General features: G+C 36.0%; 1 protein-coding gene across 2 annotated transcripts in view; it reads left to right on the forward strand.

The window, feature by feature from the left end:
* The window catches only part of DMD (dystrophin), a 2,258,239-nt gene that overhangs the window by 884,632 nt on the left and 1,348,144 nt on the right, over positions 1 to 25,463 (forward strand). For both annotated transcript variants that reach the window (XM_037986581.2, XM_073013821.1), the window contains exons 24-27: positions 2,480 to 2,593; positions 3,569 to 3,724; positions 17,775 to 17,945; positions 23,931 to 24,113. In XM_037986581.2, the coding sequence (XP_037842509.2) occupies positions 2,480 to 2,593; positions 3,569 to 3,724; positions 17,775 to 17,945; positions 23,931 to 24,113 (624 nt within the window). The remainder of the gene's footprint in view (positions 1 to 2,479; positions 2,594 to 3,568; positions 3,725 to 17,774; positions 17,946 to 23,930; positions 24,114 to 25,463) is intronic.

Here is a 25,463-nt window from a genome sequence, read left to right on the forward strand (position 1 = left end):
CTACTTAGTTTTTGTGCTTACCTTTGACAAACCGAAGCACTAAGCAAACCTAAAACATTCTTAAATGCATAGCATGTCTTTACTTATAAACATATGTGTACATGCATACCTATGTAAATACTGCATGAAAATATCTATTATTTACCACGACCAGTGGCCTAAGAGGACACAGTTACATGCCTCTTGTCATCAGTGAGTCCACATTCTAGCGAAGGAGGAATGTAGATATATTCATTTCCTATGGCATCCTAACAAACTGCCAGAAATTTAATAGCTTCAAACAACACAAATTTATTAGAGTTCTGGAAGTCAGAAGCTCAGAATTAGTCTCAGTGGGCTAAAATTAAGGTGTCAGCAGGACTGTGTGTGTTTTGGAGGCTTTGAGAAAGTCTGTTTTTTGGCATTTTTAGCTTCTAGAAGCATTCCTTGGCTCATGTCCCCATCCTCCATCTTCAATGTCAGCAGTGTAACATCGTCCAGTGTCAGTTTCTCTCTCCCTCTCTATCTCCATCTCCCTCTCATTCTACCTCTCCTCCTCTCCTTCCTCTCCCTGTCCTGTTCCTTGCGTTGACTTCCTTTTAATTAGGACCTTTGTGATTACATTATGCCCAGGTGGATGATCCAGTATAATCTCCTCATCTCAAAATCCTTAAAGTAATCACATCTGCAAAGTCCTTTCTGCCATGTTGGGTAATGTACTCACAGGTTTCAGAGATTAGGGTGTAGACATCTTGGGGGTAACATTATTCAGCCTTCCATAGTAAATAAAGCAATATGGGAAAGGTTGTCACAGTAGGCAGGAAGGAAATCTAACATAAACTAGAAAAAAAGATTATGAAATATTATTGGAACATAGATTATCTCTGCTATAGATTGAATAGGTAGAATTTAGTTAGATAATACCGAGAAAGGAAGAGTTCTTGAGAAAGCATCGCAGCATTTTCAGTTAACTGGAATAAGTTCAACATTGGGGAGACAATATATATGGGGATTAATAAAATATTATGGTTGGAAAACTGGTTTGGGAGTAGACAGTGAATGGCCTTGGATGCCACGTTTTACAATCTGAGTTTTAATCTAATGGTAATGAGAGTGATAACAATAACAATAAGAAAAAACTGCTATTGGTTAAAGAGGGAAATAATATGATTCCACTTGTGTTTTCAAAACACTCCCATGGCAAGAGGAAGGAGGAGAGGAGAAGATTCCTGGCTTCACTGTAGATCAATAATTAGAATGAGGTAAGACCGAGGCAGATATCAAAACGAGCCAGTGCATTAATGGAGTCAGTAATAAGACCTGAATAGGCCAGGCATAGTGGCTCACGCCTGTAATCCCAGCACTATGAGAGGCCAAGGTGGGTAGATCACGAGGTCCAGAGGTCAAGACCATCCTGGCCAACATGGTGAAACCTCGTCTCTACTAAAAATACAAAGATTAGCTGGGCGTGGTGGTGCACACCTGTAGTCCCAGCTACTTGGGAGGCTGAGGCAGGAGTAATCACTTGAATCTGGGAGGTGGAGGCTACAGTGAGCCAAGATTGTGCCACTTCACTCCAGCCTGGGTGACGGAGCAAGACTCCGTCTCAAAAAAAAAAAAAAAAAAAAAAAAAAAAGACCTGAGCAAGGACAGTGAAGATGTGGAAAAAGAGCAAATGTAGACTTGAAAGATAACAGCAAGGTGATCATGTTGAAGTTCTCTGACTTAGATAAGTACTTTGAAAATTATTATTAATCATCATATTAAAGGGGAAACTTACTGTGGAGCATGTATTTTCAATATACATTTAAGTAAATTGGAAGAAAATAACTCATGTAGACAGGAGAGTTTAATCATACTTTTTAAAAGTAGCAAAACAGCAGGAAAAAAGGTAATATGGCAAAGAATCATGGATGAGAGATATTGGCTATTTATAAATGATAAAAGATGATGATTTTTACCTGATCATTACTTCATACTGGTCAGACAAATAAAAACAAAAGCTCTCTCTTCTAAGATGACAAAATCTTAGTCCGAAAGTTCACAACTGGAGGGACTATTTAAACTGTCATCTGTAGAAAACAATTTGTGAAAGTTCGAGTTTAGGGAGGCTATAAAGACACCATTACATTGAGTTTATTGTTCATAGTTTGTTTTATATACTGTAAGGGCATATTGTTAGTATTCTCATGAGTTGTTTTGTAACTTAAAATTTATCTAGAGGGGGATATGATTTAATGTTCTCGAGAGTAACATCATAAAACCACATTTGGTAGTAATTTTTTATTTTTAACAATAGCAGACTTCACACACCAGTGCTCATACAGTAGACCATAAAAACGCAGTCTTAGTAAAAATATTCTTTTCCTCAAGAGCTACTTAGAGACATCCTTTAAACATGGGAATCGTTTTTGGGCTTGTGTTTAGACATAACACAATGATGAATTGTATTAGAAGTAATCAGCACACCAGTAATGCCTTATAATGGGTCTCGTTTCAGAATCACATACAAACCCTGAAGAAATGGATGGCTGAAGTTGATGTTTTTCTGAAGGAGGAATGGCCTGCCCTTGGGGATTCAGAGATTCTAAAAAAGCAGCTGAAACAGTGCAGAGTATGATTTTTATATGATGTCTTTAATATGAATAATTTTGTATGAATATTACTTGGTTAGATCAGTGTTTTACAGCTGGGGTGGATTTTGCCCTGCCCTCCCCAGCAGATGTTTTTTTTAATGCTTGTAGACATTTTTGATTGTCATAACTGGGTTGGGGGTGGTGGTTAGATGCTACTGGTGTCTAGTAGGTAGAGGACAGAGATGCTGCTAAGTATCTTTCAGTCCATAGAACAGCCCTCCACAACAAGGAACTGCACAATCTAAAATGTCACTAGTGCCAATGTTGAGAAACCCTGGGTTGAGTAAGTGAGGAATTGAAAAAACATTGCCTTGTACTCAGCGTCACTTGATAACATTATTTTGCTATAAAAAGCAGTATAACTTAAAGGTAAAGAATCCTTTGAGCTACTTGTTATTTCTTATGACAAATTATTATTCATACTGTGTTGTTCTCTTCATGTATAATGCACTGTACTATAACACAATATGTAGTTTTGAAATAATATTCAGTATACCTTTGTCATGCAACAGGAAGAAAATCTTGCTCTTTAAAGAATTTTTTTTGCAATACAAGCTAAAAAAGCAAATCCACCTTCACACCCATTACGCTGTAAACAATTATCTGCAATATCTTGCGTTTGAAAATGAAAATACTAACCAACATAGTAAAGTATGAAGCCCATCATTTTCACACATTTTTCTAACCAGAAATATTAAATTTATTTCCTTTTTGTTTCTGATATAAGTAAAATACAAATAATTCCCCACCGGATTCATGCCATAATAATCATTGAACATTTTTGTAAGACTGTTATGCAGTTGTCTGTATCAATATATTTGTATCTCAGATTTTAAAAGACAAAAATCCATATGCGATGCCATCAGTCCTAATTTTACATTTTCTAGCTATGTTGCATATTTAATATGTGGCAGTAATTTTTTCAGCTGGCTTAAATTGATTCATTTTCTTAGCTTTTAGTCAATGATATTCAGACAATTCAGCCCAGTCTAAACAGTGTCAATGAAGGTGGGCAGAAGATAAAGAATGAAGCAGAGCCAGAGTTTGCTTTGAGACTTGAGATAGAACTGAAAGAACTTAACATTCAGTGGGATCACATGTGCCAACAGGTATGGACAATGTCTTTCACTGTGGCTTGCCTCAATGTAGTTAAGATTTCCTAATGTCTCCCTTCACCATTACTTTTGTTTAAGGCTTTATTCCTATGCTGTTGCTTTGAAGCACAATTAATTCTGACAAATTAATCTTTTTTCTAGCATATATAAATATTTTCATAGTATGTATTTTAAATAGTACACATTCATCTTATTGTGGTCCTAAAATGACTTTCTTGAACACAGCTGTCATACTGAAAAATGAAATCCTATTCGTAGTCATTATTTCCAATCCACGTTTTCTTCAGAACATAAATGTATAATAATGGATTAAGAAAAATACATTTCACAGGGATATTTGGTACAAAATAAAATGAATGGGTAATATATGTGTATGTAGAAATAGGGTAAATAATTTTTACTTTTGATTAACATTTCCAAGTTTGGCCTCTTCGATACATTTATTATTTATTTATTTTATTTTTTGGGACAGGGTCTCCCTCTGTGCCTCTGTCACCCAAGCTAGAGTGCAGTGGTGTGAACTCGGCTCAGCCTCAACCTCCTGTGCTCAAGCAATTATCTCATCTCAGCCCCCACAAGTAGCTGTAACTACAGGCGTGTGCCATGATGCCTGGCTAGTTTTTGTTATTTTTTGGTAGCAACAGGGTCTTGCTATGTTTCCCAGGCTGCTTTTGAATTACTAGTCTCAAACAATGCTCTTTCCTTGGCCTCCCCAAGTGCTGGAGTTACAGGTGTGAGCCACCACACCCGGCCGACATCTATTTTTAAATAACAATTAAGATTCAGTAACCATTAAGAATAGCTGAATAAAAAAAAAAAAACACAAAATGACTGTACACTCATATTTGAGTTTCTCATTTTTCTACAGAAGAATATTTTATAGATACCTATTTTATAGTTAAATATTAAATGATGGATAGTAAGATATATTAAAAAGTAGTATATATCAAATAATTTGTGTTCAGAAGGTAAAATTTTGAACTAAAGCAATGAATACTTTTAAGTTCACCAATACATTAGTCCCTGATGATCTGCAGTTTTGCTTTCCATGGTTTCAAATGCTTGTGGTCAATTGGAATCCTAAAATCGGTGAGCACAGTAAAATAAGATATTTTGAGAGGGAGAGAAAGAGAGATAACTTGTTCTGTTTTATTAGCTGTTAATCTCTTACTATGCCTAATTTATAAATTAAATTTTATCATTTGTATGTATGAATAGAAAAAAACCTAGTGTATATAGGGTTAGGTATTTATCTATGGTTTCAGGCATCTACTGGAGGTCTTGGTATGAAAATGCCTTCCACAGATACAAGGGAACTGCTGTGCCTTTTTGGAAATTAATAAGGAGTTTCAATTTACATGTTAGAGGCAGTCAGTCTCTCATTACTGCTAAGTAAACTTTCAAAATAGAAAAGAAGTAATGTCAAAAAGCAAAAGCTATATTTGAAAATGAAAAAAAAAATTAGAAAAGTCAAAGCGAATCACTCAGCTAATACAATCACTGACAAATGTTCATTGGTTCTATTAATTCATAGATGAGCTATCCCTGGGTCAGCTAGCTCATATTCTTCTTCTAAAGTAAGTCAGTGCTAGAAGAGTTGTTCAGGAAAAAAAATTATATTACTTAAATAGTAGATTATACTACTGATGTTTTCCTGGAAGGCCAGTATGAAAGGTATTTGTTTTTTGTTTGTTGAATGTTCTTAACGGATGAATAGAAAGAGCACCAATTTATGTAGAGCAAGGGGAAAACGGCAGATAAATGAATAAATAAATATAAATTAAAAAGGGTATAAAACCAACAATATTACTAAAACCTCAAGGTTTTTACATTTTATAGGAGTACAATTTGTAAAGGTTGTCTACTCTTAAAATTTCTTTACTTAAGACCTTATGTCTGTTATATGTACTAAGAATTTGTTGTTCAAGAGAAATATTTTAAATACATTCATCTGTTGCATAACAGAAAACCTATAGATCAAGCTATGTTCTGATCCCCATTTTCTAATCTTAGAGTATTGTATGTATCTGTGCTTTTCCTTCGAGTATCACTCTGGCCATGTTATGACTTTGTAGCCAAATGAGTTAGGTTGTGAAAGGAAGGAACAATGCACTCATGGAGAAGAGGAACAAGATGCCGTAAAAACAAGGAAGCCAGGTGTGAATATTGGTACCAATTCAGCGTTCCAGAGAGAAGAATGGAAATGAAGTGTAAATCTATGCATTACAGAAATATCTACAGACAAAATAAGTGTGTGATACAGTCTTTTGGGTTAAAGATAATTCCTTATTTGTCACCAGATGCCAATGTCTTCAAAAACATAAATAATTTGGAACAAAATTGTCCAAATATCTGATATATTTGAGGATGCTTTGACATCCCATGATCTAATTTTGGATGTATAAAATGATTATAATTATTTTAAATTCTAAAGGGTATGTATCTAAGTTTTTAAAAATCTAGATTCTAGCTATTTCTTAAAAAATTATCAGATATAAGTGGGGAATAAAATAGACATTGTACTTATCCTCATGGAGATAAGAGGTTAGTGGTGAAAACGGAAAGTAAATAGGTAAACACATTATCACAACAATGTCTGGTTTTAAGTCTTGCTATACACTTTGAATGTACCAATAAGAACCCTTTAAATGAGAGTAACAGGAGCAGGAAAACTACTTTCTATTGGGTAGTCAGTAGAGTCTTCGGAAGAGGTGAAATTAAAGTTGATACCTCAGTAGTAGGAACTTGACAATTTGCTGTGTGAAGGAATTCTGGCTAGAAAATGAAGTGGAGGAAACATCTGAGGCAAGAGAGAGCTTAGCATGTTTGAGGAGCCAAAGGAAGACACTGGAAGAGGAGCAGCATGAGCCAGGAGAAAAAGAAGGGGAAAATGAGTCAGAAAGGAATATGGAAGTCACAGTGATGATTTACTCATTATGTCAAGTACTTTTGAAAGTCATCTGACTTTTAGGCACAGGACTGGCATCACTTCATTTCATTTAAAACAGTTGTTCAAAGTTTGCTGTATATTCCTATTAGAAGAAGAATAAATCAAAAGGGCTAAAGTGGAAGCAGGTAGGGATTGCAGTTGTCCAGGTAGAATAAAAAACACGCAGGAAAAAGGGGATGTTTGTGGATATTGTACTTTTCTGAGGAACCTCCATGCTGTTCTCTACAGTGACTGTACCAGTTTATAGTCCCACTAACAATGTAATACAGTTCCCTTTTATCTGCACCCGTGCCAACAATTATTTTTTGTGTCTTTTTGGCAATATACATCCTAGCTAGCGTGAGATACCTCATTGTGGTTTTGGTTTGCGTTTATCTGATGATTACCGATGTTGAAATTTTTTTCATACATTCATTGGCCATTTTTGTCTTCTTTTGAGAAATACCTGTTCAGATTATTTTCCCTTTTTTTTTTTTAATTATACTTTAAGTTCTAGGGTACATGTGCATAACGTGCAGGTTTCTTACATATGTATACTTGTGCCATGTTGGTGTGCTGCACCCATCAACTCGTCATTTACATCAGGTATAACTCCCAATGCAATCCCTCCCCCCTCCCCCCTCCCCGTGATAGGCCCCGGTATGTGATGTTCCCCTTCCCGAGTCCAAGTGATCTCATTGTTCAATTCCCACCTATGAGTGAGAACATGCGGTGTTTGGTTTTCTGTTCTTGTGATAGTTTGCTGAGAATGATGGTTTCCAGCTGCATCCATGTCCCTACAAAGGACATGAACTCATCCTTTTTATGGCTGCATAGTATTCCATGGTGTATATGTGCCACATTTTCTTAATCCAGTCTGTCACTGATGGACATTTGGGTTGATTCCAAGTCTTTGCTATTGTGAATAGTGCCACAATAAACATACGTGTGCATGTGTCTTTATAGCAGCATGATTTATAATCCTTTGGGTATATGCCCAGTAATGGGATGGCTGGGTCATATGGTACTTCTAGTTCTAGATCCTTGAGGAATCGCCATACTGTTTTCCATAATGGTTGAACTAGTTTACAATCCCACCAACAGTGTAAAAGTGTTCCTATTTCTCCACATCCTCTCCAGCACCTGTTGTTTCCTGACTTTTGAATGATCGCCATTCTAACTGGTGTGAGATGGTATCTCATTGTGGTTTTGATTTGCATTTCTCTGATGGCTAGTGATGAGCATTTTTTCATGTGTCTGTTGGCGCTGTATGAATGTCCTCTTTTGAGAAATGTCTATTCATATCCTTTGCCCACTTTTTGATGGGGTTGTTTGTTTTTTTCTTGTAAATTTGTTCGAGTTCTTTGTAGGTTCTGGATATTAGCCCTTTGTCTGATGAGTAGATTGCAAACATTTTCTCTCGTTCTGTAGGTTGCCTGTTCACTCTGATGGTAGTTTCTTTTGCTGTGCAGAAACTCTTTAGTTTAATTAGATCCCATTTGTCAATTTTGGCTTTTGCTGCCGTTGCTTTTGGTGTTTTAGACATGAAGTCCTTTCCCATGCCTATGTCCTGAATGGTATTACCTAGGTTTTCTTCTAGGGTTTTTATGGTATTAGGTCTAACATTTAAGTCTCTAATCCATCTTGAAATCTGATTGTTATTTTTTGTTTTTATGATATCTGAGTTTCTAGCTCTCAGAACAAAACAAAGCAAAAGATAGTAAGTGCTGGCAAGAATGTTGAGAAAAGGGAATTCATGTACGGTGTTGGTTGAAATGTAAATTGGTGCAGCCATTTGGGAAAACAGTTTGGAGCTTACTCAGAAAATGACAAATAGAATTTCCATTTGATTCAGCAGTCCCACTTCTGGATATATATCAAAAGGAAATCAAATCAGGATCTCAGGGAGGTATCTGCACCCCTATGTTTACAGCAGCAATATTTACAGTAGCCAAAACATGGAAACAATCTAAATGCATATTGTCAAATAAATAAAATGTGGTGTATGCATATAATGGAATATTATCTAGCTTTAAAAAAGAAAATTCTTCCATTTGAAACAGCATAGATGAACTTGGAGGACAGTATGCTAAGTGAAATAAACCAGACACACATGGTCAAATACTGGAGAATTTTTTTTTTTTTGTGGATGGAAAGGCACAGTGTGTAAGACCAGAAGCTCTGAGATTCAGATTGCCTGGGTTTAAGTCTATCCACATCATAAACTGCCTGTGTGATTCTAGAAAAGTTGTTTAACTTCTTTGTGCTTCAGTCTCCCAATCTTTAAAATGTGATGATATTAATGCATAATTGATGAGTATATAATAATTAAATGAGTTCATCTTTTCAAAGTGTATAGAGCCTCTTCTAACAGAATAATCACTATACTTTTTTATTATACTTTAAGTTCTAGGGTACAGGTGCACAACGTGCAGGTTCATTACATATGTATATGTGTGCCATGATGGTGTGCTGCACCCATTAACTCGTCATTTACATTAGGTATATCTCCTAATGCTATCCCTCCCCCAACGCCATGGCAGGTCCCGGTGTGTGATGTTCCCCTTCCTGTGTCCAAGTGTTCTCACTGTTCAATTCCCACCCAGGAGTGAGAACATGCTGTGTTTGGTTTTCTGTCCTTGTGATAGTTTGCTGAGAATGATGGTTTCCAGCTGCATCCATGTCCCTACAAAGGACATGAACTCATCCTTCTTTTATGGCTGCATAGTGTTCCATGGTGTATATGTGCCACATTTTCTTAATACAATCTGTCATTGATGGGCATTTAGGTTGGTCCTAGGTCTTTGCTATTGTGAATAGTGTCACGATAAACATACGTATGCATGTGTCTTTATAGCAGTATGATTTATAATCCTTTGGGTATATACCCTGTAATGGGATGGCTGGGTCAAATGGTATTTCTAGTTCTAGATCCTTCAGGAATTGCCACACTGTCTTCCACAATGGTTGAACTAGTTTACAGTCCCACCAACAGTGTAAAAATGTTCCTATTTCTCCACATTTTCTCCAGCACCTGTTGTTTCCTGACTTTTTGATGATCACCATTCTAACTGGTGTGAGATGGTATCTCATTGTGGTTTTGATTTGCATTTCTCTGATGGCCAGTGATGATGAGCATTTTTTCATGTGTCTGTTGGTTGCATAAATGTCTTCTTTTGAGAAGTGTCTGTTCATATCCTTCGCCCACTTTTTGATGGGGTTGTTTGTTTTCTTTCTGGTACATTTGTCTGAGTTCTTTGTAGATTCTGGATATTGGCCCTTTGTCAGATGGGTAGATGGCAAAACTTTTCTCCCATTCTGTAGGTTGCCTGCTCACTCTGATGGTAGTTTCTTTTGCTGTGCAGAAGTGCTTTAGTTTAGTTGGATCCCATTTGTCAATTTTGGCTTTTGTTGCCATTGCTTTTGGTGTTTTAAACATGAAGTCCTTGCCCATGTCTATGTCCTGAATGGTATTGCCTACGCTTCCTTCTAGGGTTTTATGGTTTTTGGTGTAACATTTAAGTATTTAATCCACCGTGAATTAATTTTTGTATAAGGTGTAAGGAAGGGATCCAGTTTTAGCTTTCTACATATGGCTAGCCAGTTTTCCCAGCACCATTTATTAAACAGGGAATCCTTTCCCCATTTCTTGTTTTTGTCAGGTTTGTCAAAGATGGTTGTAGATGTGTGGTATTATTTCTGAGGACTCTGTTCTGTTCCATTGGTCTATATCTCTGTTTTGGTACCAGTACCGTGCTGTTTTGGTTACTGTAGCCTTGTAGTATAGTTTGAAGTCAGGTAAGGTGATGCCTCCAGCTTCGTTCTTTTGGCTTAGGATTGTCTTGGCTATGCGGACTCTTTTCTGGTTCCATATGAACTTTGAAGTAGTTTTTTCCAATCCTGTGAAGAAAGTCATTGGTAGCTTGATGGAGATGGCATTGAATCTATAAATTACCTTGGGCAGTATGGCCATTTTCATAATATCGATTCTTCCTATCCATGAGCATGGTATGTTCTTCCATTTGTTTGTGTCCTCTTTTATTTTGCTGAGCAGTGGTTTGTAGTTCTCCTTGAAGAGGTCCTTCACATCCCTTGTAAGTTGGATTCCTAGGTATTTTATTCTCTTCGAAGCAATTGTGAATAGGAGTTCACTCATGATTTGGCTTTCTGTTTGTCTGTTATTGGTGTATAAGAATGCTTGTGATTTTTGCACATTGATTTTGTATCCTGAGACTTTGCTGAAGTTGCTTATCAGCTTAAGGAGATTTTGGGCTGAGACAATGGGGTTTTCTAAATATACAATCATGTCATCTGCAAACAGGGACAATTTGACTTCCTCTTTTCCTAACTGAATACCCTTAATTTCTTTCTCTTGCCTGATTGCCCTAGCCAGAACTTCCAACACTATGTTGAATAGGAGTAGTGAGAGGGGGCATCCCTGTCTTGTGCCAGTTTTCAAAGGGAATGCTTCCAGTATTTGCCCATTCAGTATGATATTGGCTGTGGGTTTGTCATAAATAGCTCTTATTATTTTGAGATACGTTCCATCAACACCTAGTTTGCTGAGAGTTTTTAGCATGAAGGGCTGTTGAATTTTGTCAAAGGCCTTTTCTGCATCTATTGAGATAATCGTGGTTTTTTTTGTCTTTGGTTCTGTTTATATGCTGGATTATGTTTATTGATTTGCGAATGTTGAACCAGCCTTGCATCCCAGGGATGAAGCCCACTTGGTCATGGTAGATAAGCTTTTTGATGTGCTGCTGGATTTAGTTTGCCAGTATTTTATTGAGGATTTTTGCATCGAAGTTCATCAGGGATATTGGTCTAAAATTCTCTTTTTTTGTTGTGTCTCTGCCAGGCTTTGGTATCAGGATGATGTTGGCCTCATAAAATGAGTTAGGGAGGATTCCCTCTTTTTCTGTTGATTGGAATAGTTTCAGAATGAATGGTACCAGCTCCTCCTTGTGCGTCTGGTAGAATTTGGCTGTGAATTCGTCTGGTCCTGGACTTTTTTTGGTTGGTAGGCTATTAATTATTGCCTCAATTTCAGAGCCTGCTATTGGTCTATTCAGGGATTCAACTTCTTCCTGGTTTGTTCTTGGGAAGGTGTATGTGTCCAGGAATTTATCCATTTCTTCTAGATTTTCTAATTTATTTGTGTAGAGGTGTTTATAGTATTATCTGACGGTAGTGTTTATTTCTGTGGGATTGGTGGTGATATCCCCTTTATCATTTTTTATTGTGTCTATTTGATTCTTCTCTCTTTTCTTCTTTATTAGTCTTGTTAGCAGTCTATCAGTTTTGTTGATCTTTTCAAAAAACCAGCCTCTGGATTCATTGATTTTTTGAAGGGTTTTTTTTTGTGTCTGTATCTCCTTCAGTTCTGCTCTGATCTTAGTTGTTTCTTGCCTTCTGCTAGCTTTTGAATGTGTTTGCTCTTGCTTCTCTGGTTTTTTAAATTGTGATGTTAGAGTGTCAATTTTAGATTTTTCCTGCTTTCTCTTGTGGGCATGTAGTGCTATAAATTTCCTTCTACTCACTGCTTTAAATGTGTCCCAGAGTTTCTGGTATGTTGCATCTTTGTTCTCATTGGTTTCAAAGAACATCTCTATTTCTGCCTTCATTTCATTATGTACCCAGTAGTCATTCAGGAGCAGGTTGTTCAGTTTCCATGTAGTTGAGCGGTTTTGAGTATGTTTCTTTACCATGAGTTCTAGTTTGATTGCACTGTGATCTGAGGGACAGTTTGTTATAATTTCTGTTCTTTTACATTTGCTGAGGAGTGCTTTACTTCCAACTGTGTGGTCAATTTTGGAATAAGTGCAATGTGATGTGGTGCTGAGAAGAATGTATATTCTGTTGATTTGGGGTGGAGAGTTCTGTAAATGTCTATTAGGTCCCCTTGGTGCAGAGCCGAGTTCAGTTCCTGGATATTCTTGTTAACTTTCTGTCTCTTTGATCTGTCTAATGTTGACAGTGGGATGTTAAGTCTCCCATTATTATAGTGTGGGAGTCTAACTCTCTTTGAAGGTCTCTAAGGACTTGCTTTATGAATCTGGGTGCTCCAGTATTGGGTGCATATATATTTAGGATAGCTAGCTCTTCTTGTTGAATTGATCCCTTTACCATTATGTAATGGCCTTCCTTGTCTCTTTTGATCTTTGTTGGTTTAAAGTCTGTTTTATCAGAGTCTAGGATTGCAACCCCTGCTTTTTTGTTTGTTTGTTTTCCATTTGCTTGGTATATTTTCCTCCATCCCTTTATTTTGAGCCTATGTGTGTCTCCGCATGTGAGATGGGTTTCCTGAATACAGCACACTGGTGGATCTTGACTCTTTATCCAATTTGCCACTCTGTGTTTTTGAATTGGAGCATTTAGCCCATTTGCATTTAAGGTTAATATTGTTATGTGTGAATTTGATACTGTCATTATGATATTAGCTGGTTATTTTGCTCGTTAGTTGATGCAGTTTTTTCCTAGAGTCGATGGTCTTTACAATTTGGCATGTTTTTGCAGTGGCTGGTACCGGTTGTTCCTTTCCATGTTTAGTGCTTCCTTCAGGAGCTCTTGTAAGGCAGGCCTGGTGGTGACAAAATCTCTCAGCATTTGCTTGTCTGTAAAGGATTTTATTTCTCCTACACTTATGAAACTTAGTTTGGCTGGATATGAAATTCTGGGTTGATAATTCTTTTCTTTAAGAATGTTTAATATTGGCCCCCACTCTCTTCTGGCTTGTAGAGTTTCTGCCGAGAGATCTGCTCTTAGTCTGATGGGCTTCCCTTTGTGCATAACCTGACCTTTCTCTCTGGCTGCCCTTAACATTTTTTCCTTCATTTCAACTTTGGTGAATCTGACAATTATGTGTCTTGGAGTTGCTCTTCTCGAGGAGTATCTTTGTGGCGTTCTCTGTATTTCCTGAATTTGAATGTTGGCCTGCCTTGCTAGGTTGGGGAAGTTCTCCTGGATAATATCCTGAAGAGTGTTTTCCAGCTTGGCTCCATTCTTCCTGTCACTTTCAGGCACACCAATCAGATGTAGATTTGGTCTTTTCACATACTCCCATATTTCTTGGAGGCTTTGTTTGTTTCTTTTTACTTTTTTTTTTTTTTCTCTAAACGTCTCTTCTCACTTCATTTCATTCATTTGGTCTTCAATCACTGATACCCTTTCTTGCAGTTGATCAAATTGACTACTGAAGCTTGTGCATGCGTCACGTGGTTCTCGTGCCATGGTTTTCAGCCACATCAGGTCATGTAAGGTCTTCTCTACACTGGTTGTTCTAGTTTGCCATTCTTCTAATCTTTTTTCAAGGTTTTTAGCTTCTTTGCAATGGGTTCGAACTTCCTCCTTTAGCTTGGAGAAGTTTGATCGTCTGAAGCCTTCTTCTCTCAACTCATCAAAGTCATTCTGTGTCCAACTTTGTTCCGTTGCTGGCAAGGAGCTGCGTTCCTTTGGAGGAGAAGAGGTGCTCTTATTTTTAGAATTTTCAGCTTTTCTACTCTGTTTTCTCCCCATCTTTGTGTTTTATCTGCCTTTGGTCTTTGATGATGGTGATGTACAGATGGGGTTTTGGTGTGGATGTCCTTTCTGTTTGTTTTCCTTCTAACAGTCAGGACCCTCAGCTGCAGGTCTGTTGGAGTTTGCTGGAGGTCCACTCCAGACCCTGTTTGCCTGGGTATCACCAGCGGAGGCTGTAGAACAGTGAATATTGCAGAACAGCAGGTGTTGCTGCCTGGTTGTTCCTCTGGAAGCTTCGTCTCACAGGGGCACCTGGCCGTGTGAGGTGTCAATCAGCCCATACTGAGAAGTGCCTCCCAGTTAGGCTACTCAAGGGTTAGGGACCCACTTGAGGAGGCAGTCTGTCTGTTCTCAGATCTCATACTGCATGCTGGGAGAACCACTACTCTCTTCAAAGCTCAGTTGGAAATGCAGAAATCACCTGTCCTCTATGTCGCTCATGCTGGGAACTGTAGTCTGGAGCTGTTCCTATTCGGCCATCTTGGAATCTTCTCTATGTGTTTGTTAAATAGAGAACAAATAGAAACCTATATATATGAAATTATAAAACATGTATACTTTCTAAATTATATATGGTTATATATTTTATTAGTGGCTTTAAATTTATGGTAAATAGTTATCAATAAATGGGATTTAGAGGTTAGGTGGATGTCTTTCTGGCAGTTTGCAGATCATTGTCTTTCTCTGGGTCAGTATACTCTTTGGGTGCAGTGATCCCCAGATCTCTTTCCTCACTTCTCTGACAGTCTGTCTTTCCGTCTTTCTGCAAAAACTAGCTTCTTGTTTTACTAAGAAAATACAAGCAATCAGAATACAAGTTGCAAACTCCCACTGACGTGCATGTAAGATCATAGACTCTACTTTCCCTTTGTTTACATAGATGAACTTTCTGTGCTTTTGTCTAAGGCCAGCTTTTCCACTTAGGTACCTGGATCCCTTTCCCTTTTTTCCTGCAAAAGAACATTGTACCAGCTAATGAACAGCCCTCTACCTCCTACATCTTCCCTATGCTACATCATTCCCATCATTAGAGAATTATTCTGTCTTATCTCCTGTCATTTAAAAAAATCTTTCATTGGACAACAGTTTCTCTAGCAGCCTCTCCATTCCCGTTTCCCTTTACGGAAATTCCCTTCTCTCCATTTCACTCCTTCCCTTCTCTCGAAACCAATTAAGAGAACTAATCAAACTGTTATCCTCACTGTTCTATTGAAGCAAATTTTGTCAGGGTCACCAGTGAATTCACATCACTAAATCACTAAATTCAGTTGGCTTCTGTGTCATCATTCTTTCTTAATTATCTCGTAGTTTTCCCTGACCACTGTCAATATCCTTGGTGGTTCTGTTGCCCTGACCACTAAATTTGAAAGTGTTCTAGGGCTCAGTGTGTGGACTCCTTTTTTTCTCCTATTGCCACTCACTTTCTGGGTCACCTTTTCAAGCTCTATGGTTTTAAATGTAATCTGTAAGTGGTTCCTGCTGTAAGATTTTTTTGTTGTTGTTTAACAATCTGGACCTTTCTAATGATCCTAGACCTTCATACCCATTTGCCCACTCAACACCTCCACATGGATTAGTAATAGGCATATTAAATCTAACACGTCAAAACAAAATTCCTGATGTACACTGCAGCCTACTACCCTAGTAATTTGCCTGCTATTACAAATGGCAACTCCATCTTTCCACTTATTCAAGCCAAATCCCTTGAAATTTTCTTGTCTCCTATATTTCTCTTATAGCAAAATATCTATTCTGTCACCAAATGCTGTCGTTTTTACCTTCAACATCTACAGGGTCCAACAATATCTCACCATACTTGTACATGCACACATACACTCACACACAGACAAAAATATGTATGTGAACGTATAGTTTTTACTACACGTCTTGGCTGAATTCCATTAGTCTCTCTAATGTTTTTGTAGCTTCACCAGTTGCCTTAAAAGATTGTAACAGCAGAGTATCTAAGTAGAATTTAGCAGCATGTTGTCTTAAGTTTATAAAATAGTAAAAATAGCAGCATGTTGTCTTAAGTTTATTGTAGGTTCATTGACTACACAGAATCACATTTATACCTTTTCTAGTACAGTTGCAAGACATACTGTTCTAGATGTGTTAGGGTGAAGCATTTATTTACATTTTACTAGATCAAGTGCTACATTTACCTAGGTAAGTAAAGAACCTAAAATGAAGTATTACCTATATTAGGCTCAAAATGGTTGTAAATTCTAAGGAAAATCAATGTGATGGTGGTTCTACACATATTTACTGCTGGGCAAAGTACCACGAATGCTTCATTTTACTGAAACTGTCCATTATATATTAATACTGTGAAAACTCTGTTACTTAAAATATATAATGCTTTTTAAACCGGAGAGAAGAATACCATCTTTTGAATAGGTTTACTTTTTAAAGTAAATATGAACACTTATGCATAATAATTATAATACTGTAGAGTGCCTTGTAACAAGGTATATGATTTTCTTTTAGGTGTTTTAAGTTTTGCATTTTTCTGGTTAATGAGTAATGGTGTCCATTGTAGAAAGTTTCACTTTTCAGAAATCTGTGAGGCTTTAAATAGCAGATGTTTTCTATAACCACAGACTCTTTTGCAACTTGCATTTTACACATAAAAGTTTATATTAAGCCACTTTTCATTTCAGTAAAGGTGTATTGGTGATGCACAGTATCCCATAGTGTATATATGTCATAATTTATTTAATCTCCCATGAAAGCACCTTTGGGTTTGTTTTCAAGATGTTTGGTCTTTAAAGCTGAATTAAATAATGTACATGTTATTCTCTACACTTTGGCTGGCATGATTCACTCTCAAAAAATAGAAGTTGACACAGATTCATGGACATTAACATTTTTATATATTTTGCCATCTTACTATCTAAAAGGTTGTATTATGTTGGATATTTTCCTCAACAAGTATTAAAAACTTTGATTTTCCCACATCCCTGCCCAAAATGGGCTCTTTATTAATTAATATTTTTCCCTATCTTATCTGTGAAAATGCATTAATTCGCTTCAATTTGCAATCATTTAACTATAAGTGATACTAGAACGTCTTTTACATACGTATATTGCCATATATTATCTTCTTTGTGAATTGCCAAACTACATATTTTGTGCACTTTTCATTTTTCTTTTTAATTTATGAGAGTTTTCTGTAGATACATGATTATGAAGTTCTTAGAATATTTAAAATAGTGAAACATTATCAAAGAACACAAAGAATAACTATTTCTGTGTATGCCAATAAAATTACTTTTCCAACTGAAACATACTATTTAAAAAAGTCTTGTTTTCCTATAGTCACAGAAGAGGATTGTCACACAAACAGCTGAATTATCATCATAGGGCAATACGTTCATTTTGTTAAGTATGCCAAATAAACAGACATGTCTTATTTTCACACTTGTGGGAAATTGAGTGTGTCTGATCCCCAGGAGTTATTTTCTTATGCATATAAACTTTCCTTCTTTATCATTACTCTCTAAGCTTTGTGTTATTTACATACTGATCAAATAATATAATAATAATGTTTCATCGCTGTCAGTAATCATGTTTTGCTTGTTTGTTTTATGGAAGGTCTATGCCAGAAAGGAGGCCTTGAAGGGAGGTTTGGAGAAAACTGTAAGTCTCCAGAAAGATCTATCAGAGATGCACGAATGGATGACGCAAGCCGAAGAAGAGTATCTTGAGAGAGATTTTGAATATAAAACTCCAGATGAATTACAGAAAGCAGTTGAAGAGATGAAGGTAAAAAAAGGAAAAACTAAGTAAAACAAAGCAAATAAATGGAAAAAGAAATGCAGCATTGCTTGAAATTGTGTACGGTATGCTTTTTCCCAGTTCTAAGAGAAGAGGTTGATTTTTAATTAATAATTTTAATTAATTTAGCTTCAAGTTTAATCTTTGTTTTAACAATCTTAAACTGCTTAATTTTAATGCATTGTGGTCAATTATGAATATTTAAAATCACAATTTGAAAGAATTTTCCCTTGAAATCATGTAGTATTAAGAGAGCAGAATCAACTCATCACATTAGCTGTCTGTAGCTGATGTAAATGCGTGTTGAAACTGTGCAAAAGTATTCTTGAAAAGGCAAATTTATAATGTAGTCAACAAACTGTGTTAATTTGGTATTTTAAAGGTGTTTCTTAGAATTTGGTAGCACTAAATATTTGAACCCGTAGCCTTTAATATGGATAGAAAGGACTGAGTTTACATGTACTTTTCTTGAAGCAATAGGACAAAATATAGCATTGACTTATGACCAACGAAACTGGTATGTAGTATGGATTTGGAGGTGAAGCCTGGAGTTGAACCTACACCGTGGCATTTTGTATCACCTTGGGCAACTCAGTAGTCAATATAATCCTCTATTTTATCATGTTTATGTCATCATACTTCCTCACTTGAATGTATGAACTGTTGATTGAAACTAACATGTAAGTAAATTGCCTAACTCAGAGTTGGTGCTCAATTAGTAGCTATAATCATAACTATTATTTTTATGTACTAGCAAGAACATAGAGAATAACATGTGAAATATTAATACTGTAGATCTTTGTTTAGTTCAAGGATTGTGACAAGGAAAAATCATTGTGGAGCCAGATACTTGAGTTTAAAACTTAGTTCGGCCCCTTGCCAACTGTATAAATTTGGGTGAGTTACATAAGCTTACTGAGCCAAATTCCTTTGTGAACTGAGTATCAGAATGTCTGCTTTCAGAATCATTAGAGGGATGAAATACGAAGTTTCTATCGCATTGCCTAGCACAGTATAAATGATCATGACTCGTTATTTATTATTTTAATTGTGAAAAGGGCCACATGGTAAAAAATTGTCTACTCTGTTATATAATTTATATAGTAATTCAGAAATATTTATTATAGTTAATTGCAGAAAGTAACTCACATGAAAACTCACATGTTTAAATACTGAATCTATCATATGGCTTTAATCAAATGTTGAAAGTATCTAATATACTCCATAAATGTGTATAAATATTATGTATCTATAAAAAAACTATAATGAAGAAAACATTTGTACAAATAGTAATCATTTCTAGAGTATGAAAAAATACAAAAGTATTCTAATCTAGCAATAACATATTCATCAACTAAAACTTACTGCGTACTTACTATGTGCCAAACACCCTCTAGATACTGAATATAGAGGATGGTGAGCAAGACCACTGCCTTGGAATTTACATTCTAGTGTTCTAGCATGTGGTAAGGAGCAGGCAATAATTGGAAAAATAAATGAAATCATTTGAGGTCATGATAATTTGCCTAAAAGTAAATCTGGATTTTGAGATCAAGAATGAACAATGTTCAGGCAGGAGTTGAGGGTGGTAGGATACTATTTTAGAAAAACTTGACTTGTAGAGATTTTATGAAGAATTGTATGTAATATGAGAGAAATGAATTCTAAGGAAAAGCCAAGCATTTAAAAAAATCTTAGTGGAAGCACATTGTAGTCAGAGAGCATAGCTTCTGCAAAGACCTGGAGGCTAATTGGGGAGAGAAAGAAGTCTGTCTGCCTGAAGGAAGGAAAACGGTCTAACATCTCAGATAAGTCTTACGAGGTGGGCAAATATCTGTTAACAAAGGAGTTTTGTTAGAATATGACAGTTGTTATTCTAAATGGAATAGAAAAACCATTGGAGTATTTCAAAAGAGAGACCAAAATAATTTAAAATTTGGCTTTGGGGAGGTCAGCATGAGGAAAACTTTATCAGAATGTGAGAGCTAGAAGGTACTTTGAAAGTAGTGTAATCCACACTTCTCTCTCAACTTATCAGGAAACTGTAATTCCCACATAGGTCAAATAAATGTAGCCATAGTCACAGACTTTATTTGTGGTAGAGCCCACAGGATTGAAGGTATTTTATTCTATTTCATCTCATCCTTTACTTTCCTTTTTCGTTTCTCCTTTTTCCTTTCCTTTCCTTTGAATTGTGTGTCACTCATACGGCCTTTCCTCTTGTATCTCAATTCCTTTATTGTCTGTTCTCACTACATCTGTTTATGTATGGCCACTACCTCAGATCCCTAAGTAGATTATATAGTCATTTGTGTTCAGCTGCTGTGATTCTCCTTGGGTTCCTTTGGTTTAGTCTCTCTTCTGACCCTCCTCCCTCTCCCTATGAGCAATCTGCCTATCTCACCAACAACCCCGTCAGATCTCTCTTAATTTCCTGTGCTCTAGAGGAAACTGTCTCAAATTTTTAATATTTGAAAACCATCCTTGAAATGAGTGTTCCAACAAGTTTGTCTATATTCATTGACATGTTTTCATAATCGGCCTAGCTAAAAATTGGTTTAGTATGGGGGTCATAGTAAAAAGAGGTAAACTCTGGAAGCCTCTGGCAACAACCATTGAGAGTTGGCAGGAAGATTTCATTTCTTGATTTTCCAGCCTGCTACTCAAGACAGTCTCTTTATGTCAACTTCACTACCTGGAGGTTAGCAATAGTACCTTGTCCAGACTTCCACCTGTGCTCATTTGATAGCTAATTTTTCTTTATTGTCAGAAGATACTAACAGACCTACTTTGACATCTCTCCCTGATACTCAAAGAAGAAATAGAGACCTCCTGTTTATGTTCTTTCCTGTATTTTACTTGAAAATGAAAGTGCTGTTTTGATAACTTGTTTTTCCCCTGAAAGGAAAACTTTTTTTGACATAAAAGAACCCAGGACAGTGTATGATAAACAACCTCTGACTTTAAAACTTTTATGGAGATCAGCAATGACTATATGCTAAAACTTTATACTAAAACCCTTTGAAAAACAATCTGGAAATGTATTAACTGTTTTTTTTTTTTTTTTAATTTTTACACTATCACAACTCTAGTACTAGTGCTTGCCAGAACTTGCACATAAAGTGAGAATAGTAAATACACAAATACATTTGTTTTTTTTTTTAAATGTACACATTTAATAAAATTGAATATTAATTAAATAAAAAAAAAAAGCAAGCAATCAAAAACTCCAAAAAAAAAAAAAGAAACATTTATAAATAGAAAACAAAACATAGTTTACTTACAAATACATTTGTATAATCATTTCAGCAGTGATTCCTGCACCTGAATGGACATCAAAATCACCTGGAAGACTTGTTTAATACACAGAGTGCTGGGGCCTGACCCCAGAATTTCTGATTCAGTGAGTCTGGGGTAAGGCCTGAAGTTTTCCATTTTTAACAAGTTTCAGTTGATGCCACGGAACAAGTTCTAGAGTGATTCCAAGGACGCTGACTTTAAGAAGCACTGGTGTGAAATACTAGCAATGAAAGACGGCAGAGCATATCATAGTTAGATTCATGGAAAGAAACAAGAGCCACCATTTTTATGAGGATTTGTGTTGAAACTGTACCAGTCATTTAACTTTCTACCTTTTCTCCTAGTAGAGAAATTCATCATCATCTCCTTTCCTCGTATGTACCTGGGTTAATACATTTTGCTCTTCCTTCTCCGAACCTTTCCCAAGATCTCAGCCTCTTATTAAACAAGAATATATGAAGCCTAAAAACCATGGAAAGAAGTGTTCTTCATTCTACATTTTTATATAATTGCTTGGGTTATTTATAATGAGTATAAATTGTAATTTTATTCATTAGACTGACTACAACATGCTCCTTCCTCAGCTCATGGAACATTTGACACCAGCTTAACAGAAACTATGAGAAAGAAAGGATGTAACTCTGAGGATGATTTCCTTAAACTCTCTGAACCTCAGTTTTCTGATGTCCAATATAGAGATAACAAAACACATCTGAGAAGGTTTGGTTAAAGATCTAATGAGGTAGCACTTATCACATGGCTGGCACGGAACACAGTAGCACATATTAAATGATGAATGGTAATCAAACTTGTTGATTATACTGTAATGACTAAAGTCAAAATACAATTTGTGTGAAAACAAACTCTATGCTCAGTGATGCCAAAAAGCTGGTTTATTTAGAATATTAAACTAAAGATTTCAACCAATTAAAATCGGTGAAGGTAAACATTCTTTAGGCAAAACAATTTGCATTTTCTGACATAATGTACAATTTTAAGGAATTGTAGGGCTAAATCCAAAGGAGTAGGGTGATTATGTTGACACATACAAAGGCATTTTATAGCTGACCTTACCCATAACCTGCCCATAAGTCCTTACCTTGACCACTGCATTGTATGCAGACCCAACTTCTGCATTATAGAACCTGTGTTTATTTACTCGAGGGCTTTCTGTGACCACTGAATCCCACTTTTGCACTTGTGTGTGGTAGGCTGCAAGTACTGGGAAATTAACATTTCCCCAACAGCCTTCAACAATTAGGGAAGATGATACAGAAATAATACCCCAATTTCTGCACCCCTGAATGGGATAACCCGCAGGCTTATATTTCTCAGGACTTTCTAACAGGATTAACTCCAGTCATTAACAGTGATTAATAAGTATGCCCATATGGATTTCTCTTCTCTTTCTTGTCTCAATTCCCCATTCGGCTACCAGAACTTCTTTCACATGGAACATGTATATAAACTACTTACATTTGAAAGCTAATGTCAAGTTTGACTCCTGGAGGAACATAGACTAAAGATACAGTGTGTATGTGTGTATGTTTCTAAAATATGTGTACACATTTGAAGTTAAGGAGTGTAAATGTCTCCCAACCAAAGACCACCACCAACTCTCTTGTAGCTGAACAAGTTGGATTCATTACTTTTTGCAGTGAGGGAGAATACACAACATGGAGGCCAGGGGGTATGTGAGGATGAAAAAAAACAAAAACAAAAACAAAAACAAAAAAAACTTTTAGGAGTTGTGCTTGTGTTAGGGGATTTGAAGGAGGGTTTAAAAGCTTTACTTTGGATTGTTTGTCATTAGTGTGTGGGGTAGCTCTATGAGTATGGTATCTTGTCCAGAAGGAGAGAAGACCAGAATGAGGCTAAAGTTGTAATTGATAAAGGAGCAGCATTCATTCATATTAACCAGGATAGGGGAGAGTTGGGCATTTTGTGGTTTGGGTAATGTTGATGTTTTTGTCTGGATTCAGACATGATTATGGAATGATCTTGTCGTGGTCTTGATCCATTATGGTAACAATGTGGCCTTTTCCAATGTAGAAATTCTGTGAAACAGTATATTTTCCACTGGAGAAGACCAAGGCATAGCTGGGTATCAGGCCAGCTTCTGATATCAGGGGGTCCTTTTGGATTTCTCTTCCTCTCATGTGTTTTCAATTCTTGAACAAAACTTTCTTTTATCAAAATATATTCCTAAATATAGCATTAAGGGGACCTTTCTATGTTAAGTATCCTTTGACTTAAATGATATTTGTGATGGTTTCGATATTGTTCATCCAAGTAATTTATAAGTGATTTTGATTCTAGACTGCCAGATATATTTTAACCTAGTTAATATCGAAATATTTGCTTTTTGCCTTTTCCAAACAATTGTATTTATATCGATGTGTATATATTTGACCACAAATGCATACCCCCATGAAGACTACTTTTCAATCTATTCTTGTTAAAGATCTGTTGTATTTTCATAAAAATTTATTTCTTTAACTTTCCAATTTCAACTAAAACTTTATGGAAGAGACTGGAGTCCATATGAGATTTATTTTTGTAAATCTCATTCTAACTGGGATGTTGTGAGGAAGAAATTATATGATACATATAAATGCATTTTGGATGTAAAGTTATTTTCATGCTATTAACAGAGCATTCTTTACTTTTCAGAGAGCTAAAGAAGAGGCCCAACAAAAAGAAGCGAAAGTGAAACTCCTTACTGAGTCTGTAAATAGTGTCATAGCTCAAGCTCCACCTGTAGCACAAGAGGCCTTAAAAAAGGAACTTGAGACTCTAACTACCAACTACCAGTGGCTCTGCACTAGGCTGAATGGGAAATGCAAGACTTTGGAAGTCAGTTGCTTTTCTTTGTCTTTATCAATTATATATCAATACATGGTCATATAGGAGGCATAGTGGTTAAGAACATGGATTCTAGCGTAAAACAACTTTGGCCTGAATTCCTCACGCAGGCACTTATAAGTTGTATGACTTTGGGCCATTTGCTTGACTTGTATAAACCTGTTTCCAGTCTGTAAAATGGACATAATTCATAATTCATAAGTTGAGAAAATTAAATGAGCTATTCCCTTTAAAGTACTTAGCCCAGTACTCAATATATGTGAGTAGCTATGCTTCTAATTCTCATTTCTATTATTATTAGGTCATAAAATCCTATAAATACATTTTCTCCAGATTTATAGACAATGATCTTTATTTTTTCCTATATTTGTATGTACATAAACTTATTTAAGTATCTTAGAGGGAAAGCATTCTGTAGAGAAGTATATTTTTACTATAACTGTCTTTAGTAATGTCTGTGCCCCATAGAGTTCTTTGTTAGACATGTTACCTAACCGGCTCTATATTTTTTGATGTTTTGCATTATGTTTATTTATTATCACAAGTTCTGCTTTAACTTTTATGGATACCTTACTGTCTAGATTATGCTTATCTGAATTTAGATAAAGCAGGTGCCTCAAATGATTGCCATGTAATTGCATCAAAAATAAGCTATGACCTTTCTTATGAAAATACTGCACCAAGGGGCACAAAACTTTATCCACTACAAATGCTGATGCTGCCAGACATTGCATATGAGTTGAACTTTAATCCCCCTTCCTTCACACAAACTGAGTTATTTTTGTGAATATAGTTAATAAGGTGTTCAGGTACCCCTTTACTTTTGAAAAACATTATTTAGTTTGTTTCATCTGTTGAGTGTTTGAGATTTAAAGACAGACACAATTCAGATCATTAATAAAGTACACCTTTAAAAATATTTTAAAATTTATTTGTTGCTAAAGTACCCCATATATTCCCAATACAGTATTATCATTTTCTAATTGTAAAATGTGATCTGAGTTTCTCCATTGTCAGTTCTAAGCTCTTCTTTACTTTTCCCTATTCTTTTCTTTTAAGTTCAATTCACTCCTCAGACTCTTGAAAAGTGGCTTCTATATGTCAGGAAATATTATAGTTTCTGAGTATATAAAGACGTATCTCATGTATTAGTGTTATGTGAGTGCTATATAAAATATAACAAAGAATGGGAAAGGAAAGGGTGTGATGGCACTGTACATGTCTCAAGAAAACCTCAATTAATTCACTAATATGTTACAATAGGGAGGGATTTTTTGTACCCAGGAAATGCTTTCTGTCAATATTTAAATAAAACATCTACTATTACTTTCTTATGTTCTT

This window comes from Chlorocebus sabaeus, chromosome X, assembly GCF_047675955.1.
Source record: "Chlorocebus sabaeus isolate Y175 chromosome X, mChlSab1.0.hap1, whole genome shotgun sequence".
Lineage (NCBI taxonomy): Eukaryota > Metazoa > Chordata > Mammalia > Primates > Cercopithecidae > Chlorocebus > Chlorocebus sabaeus.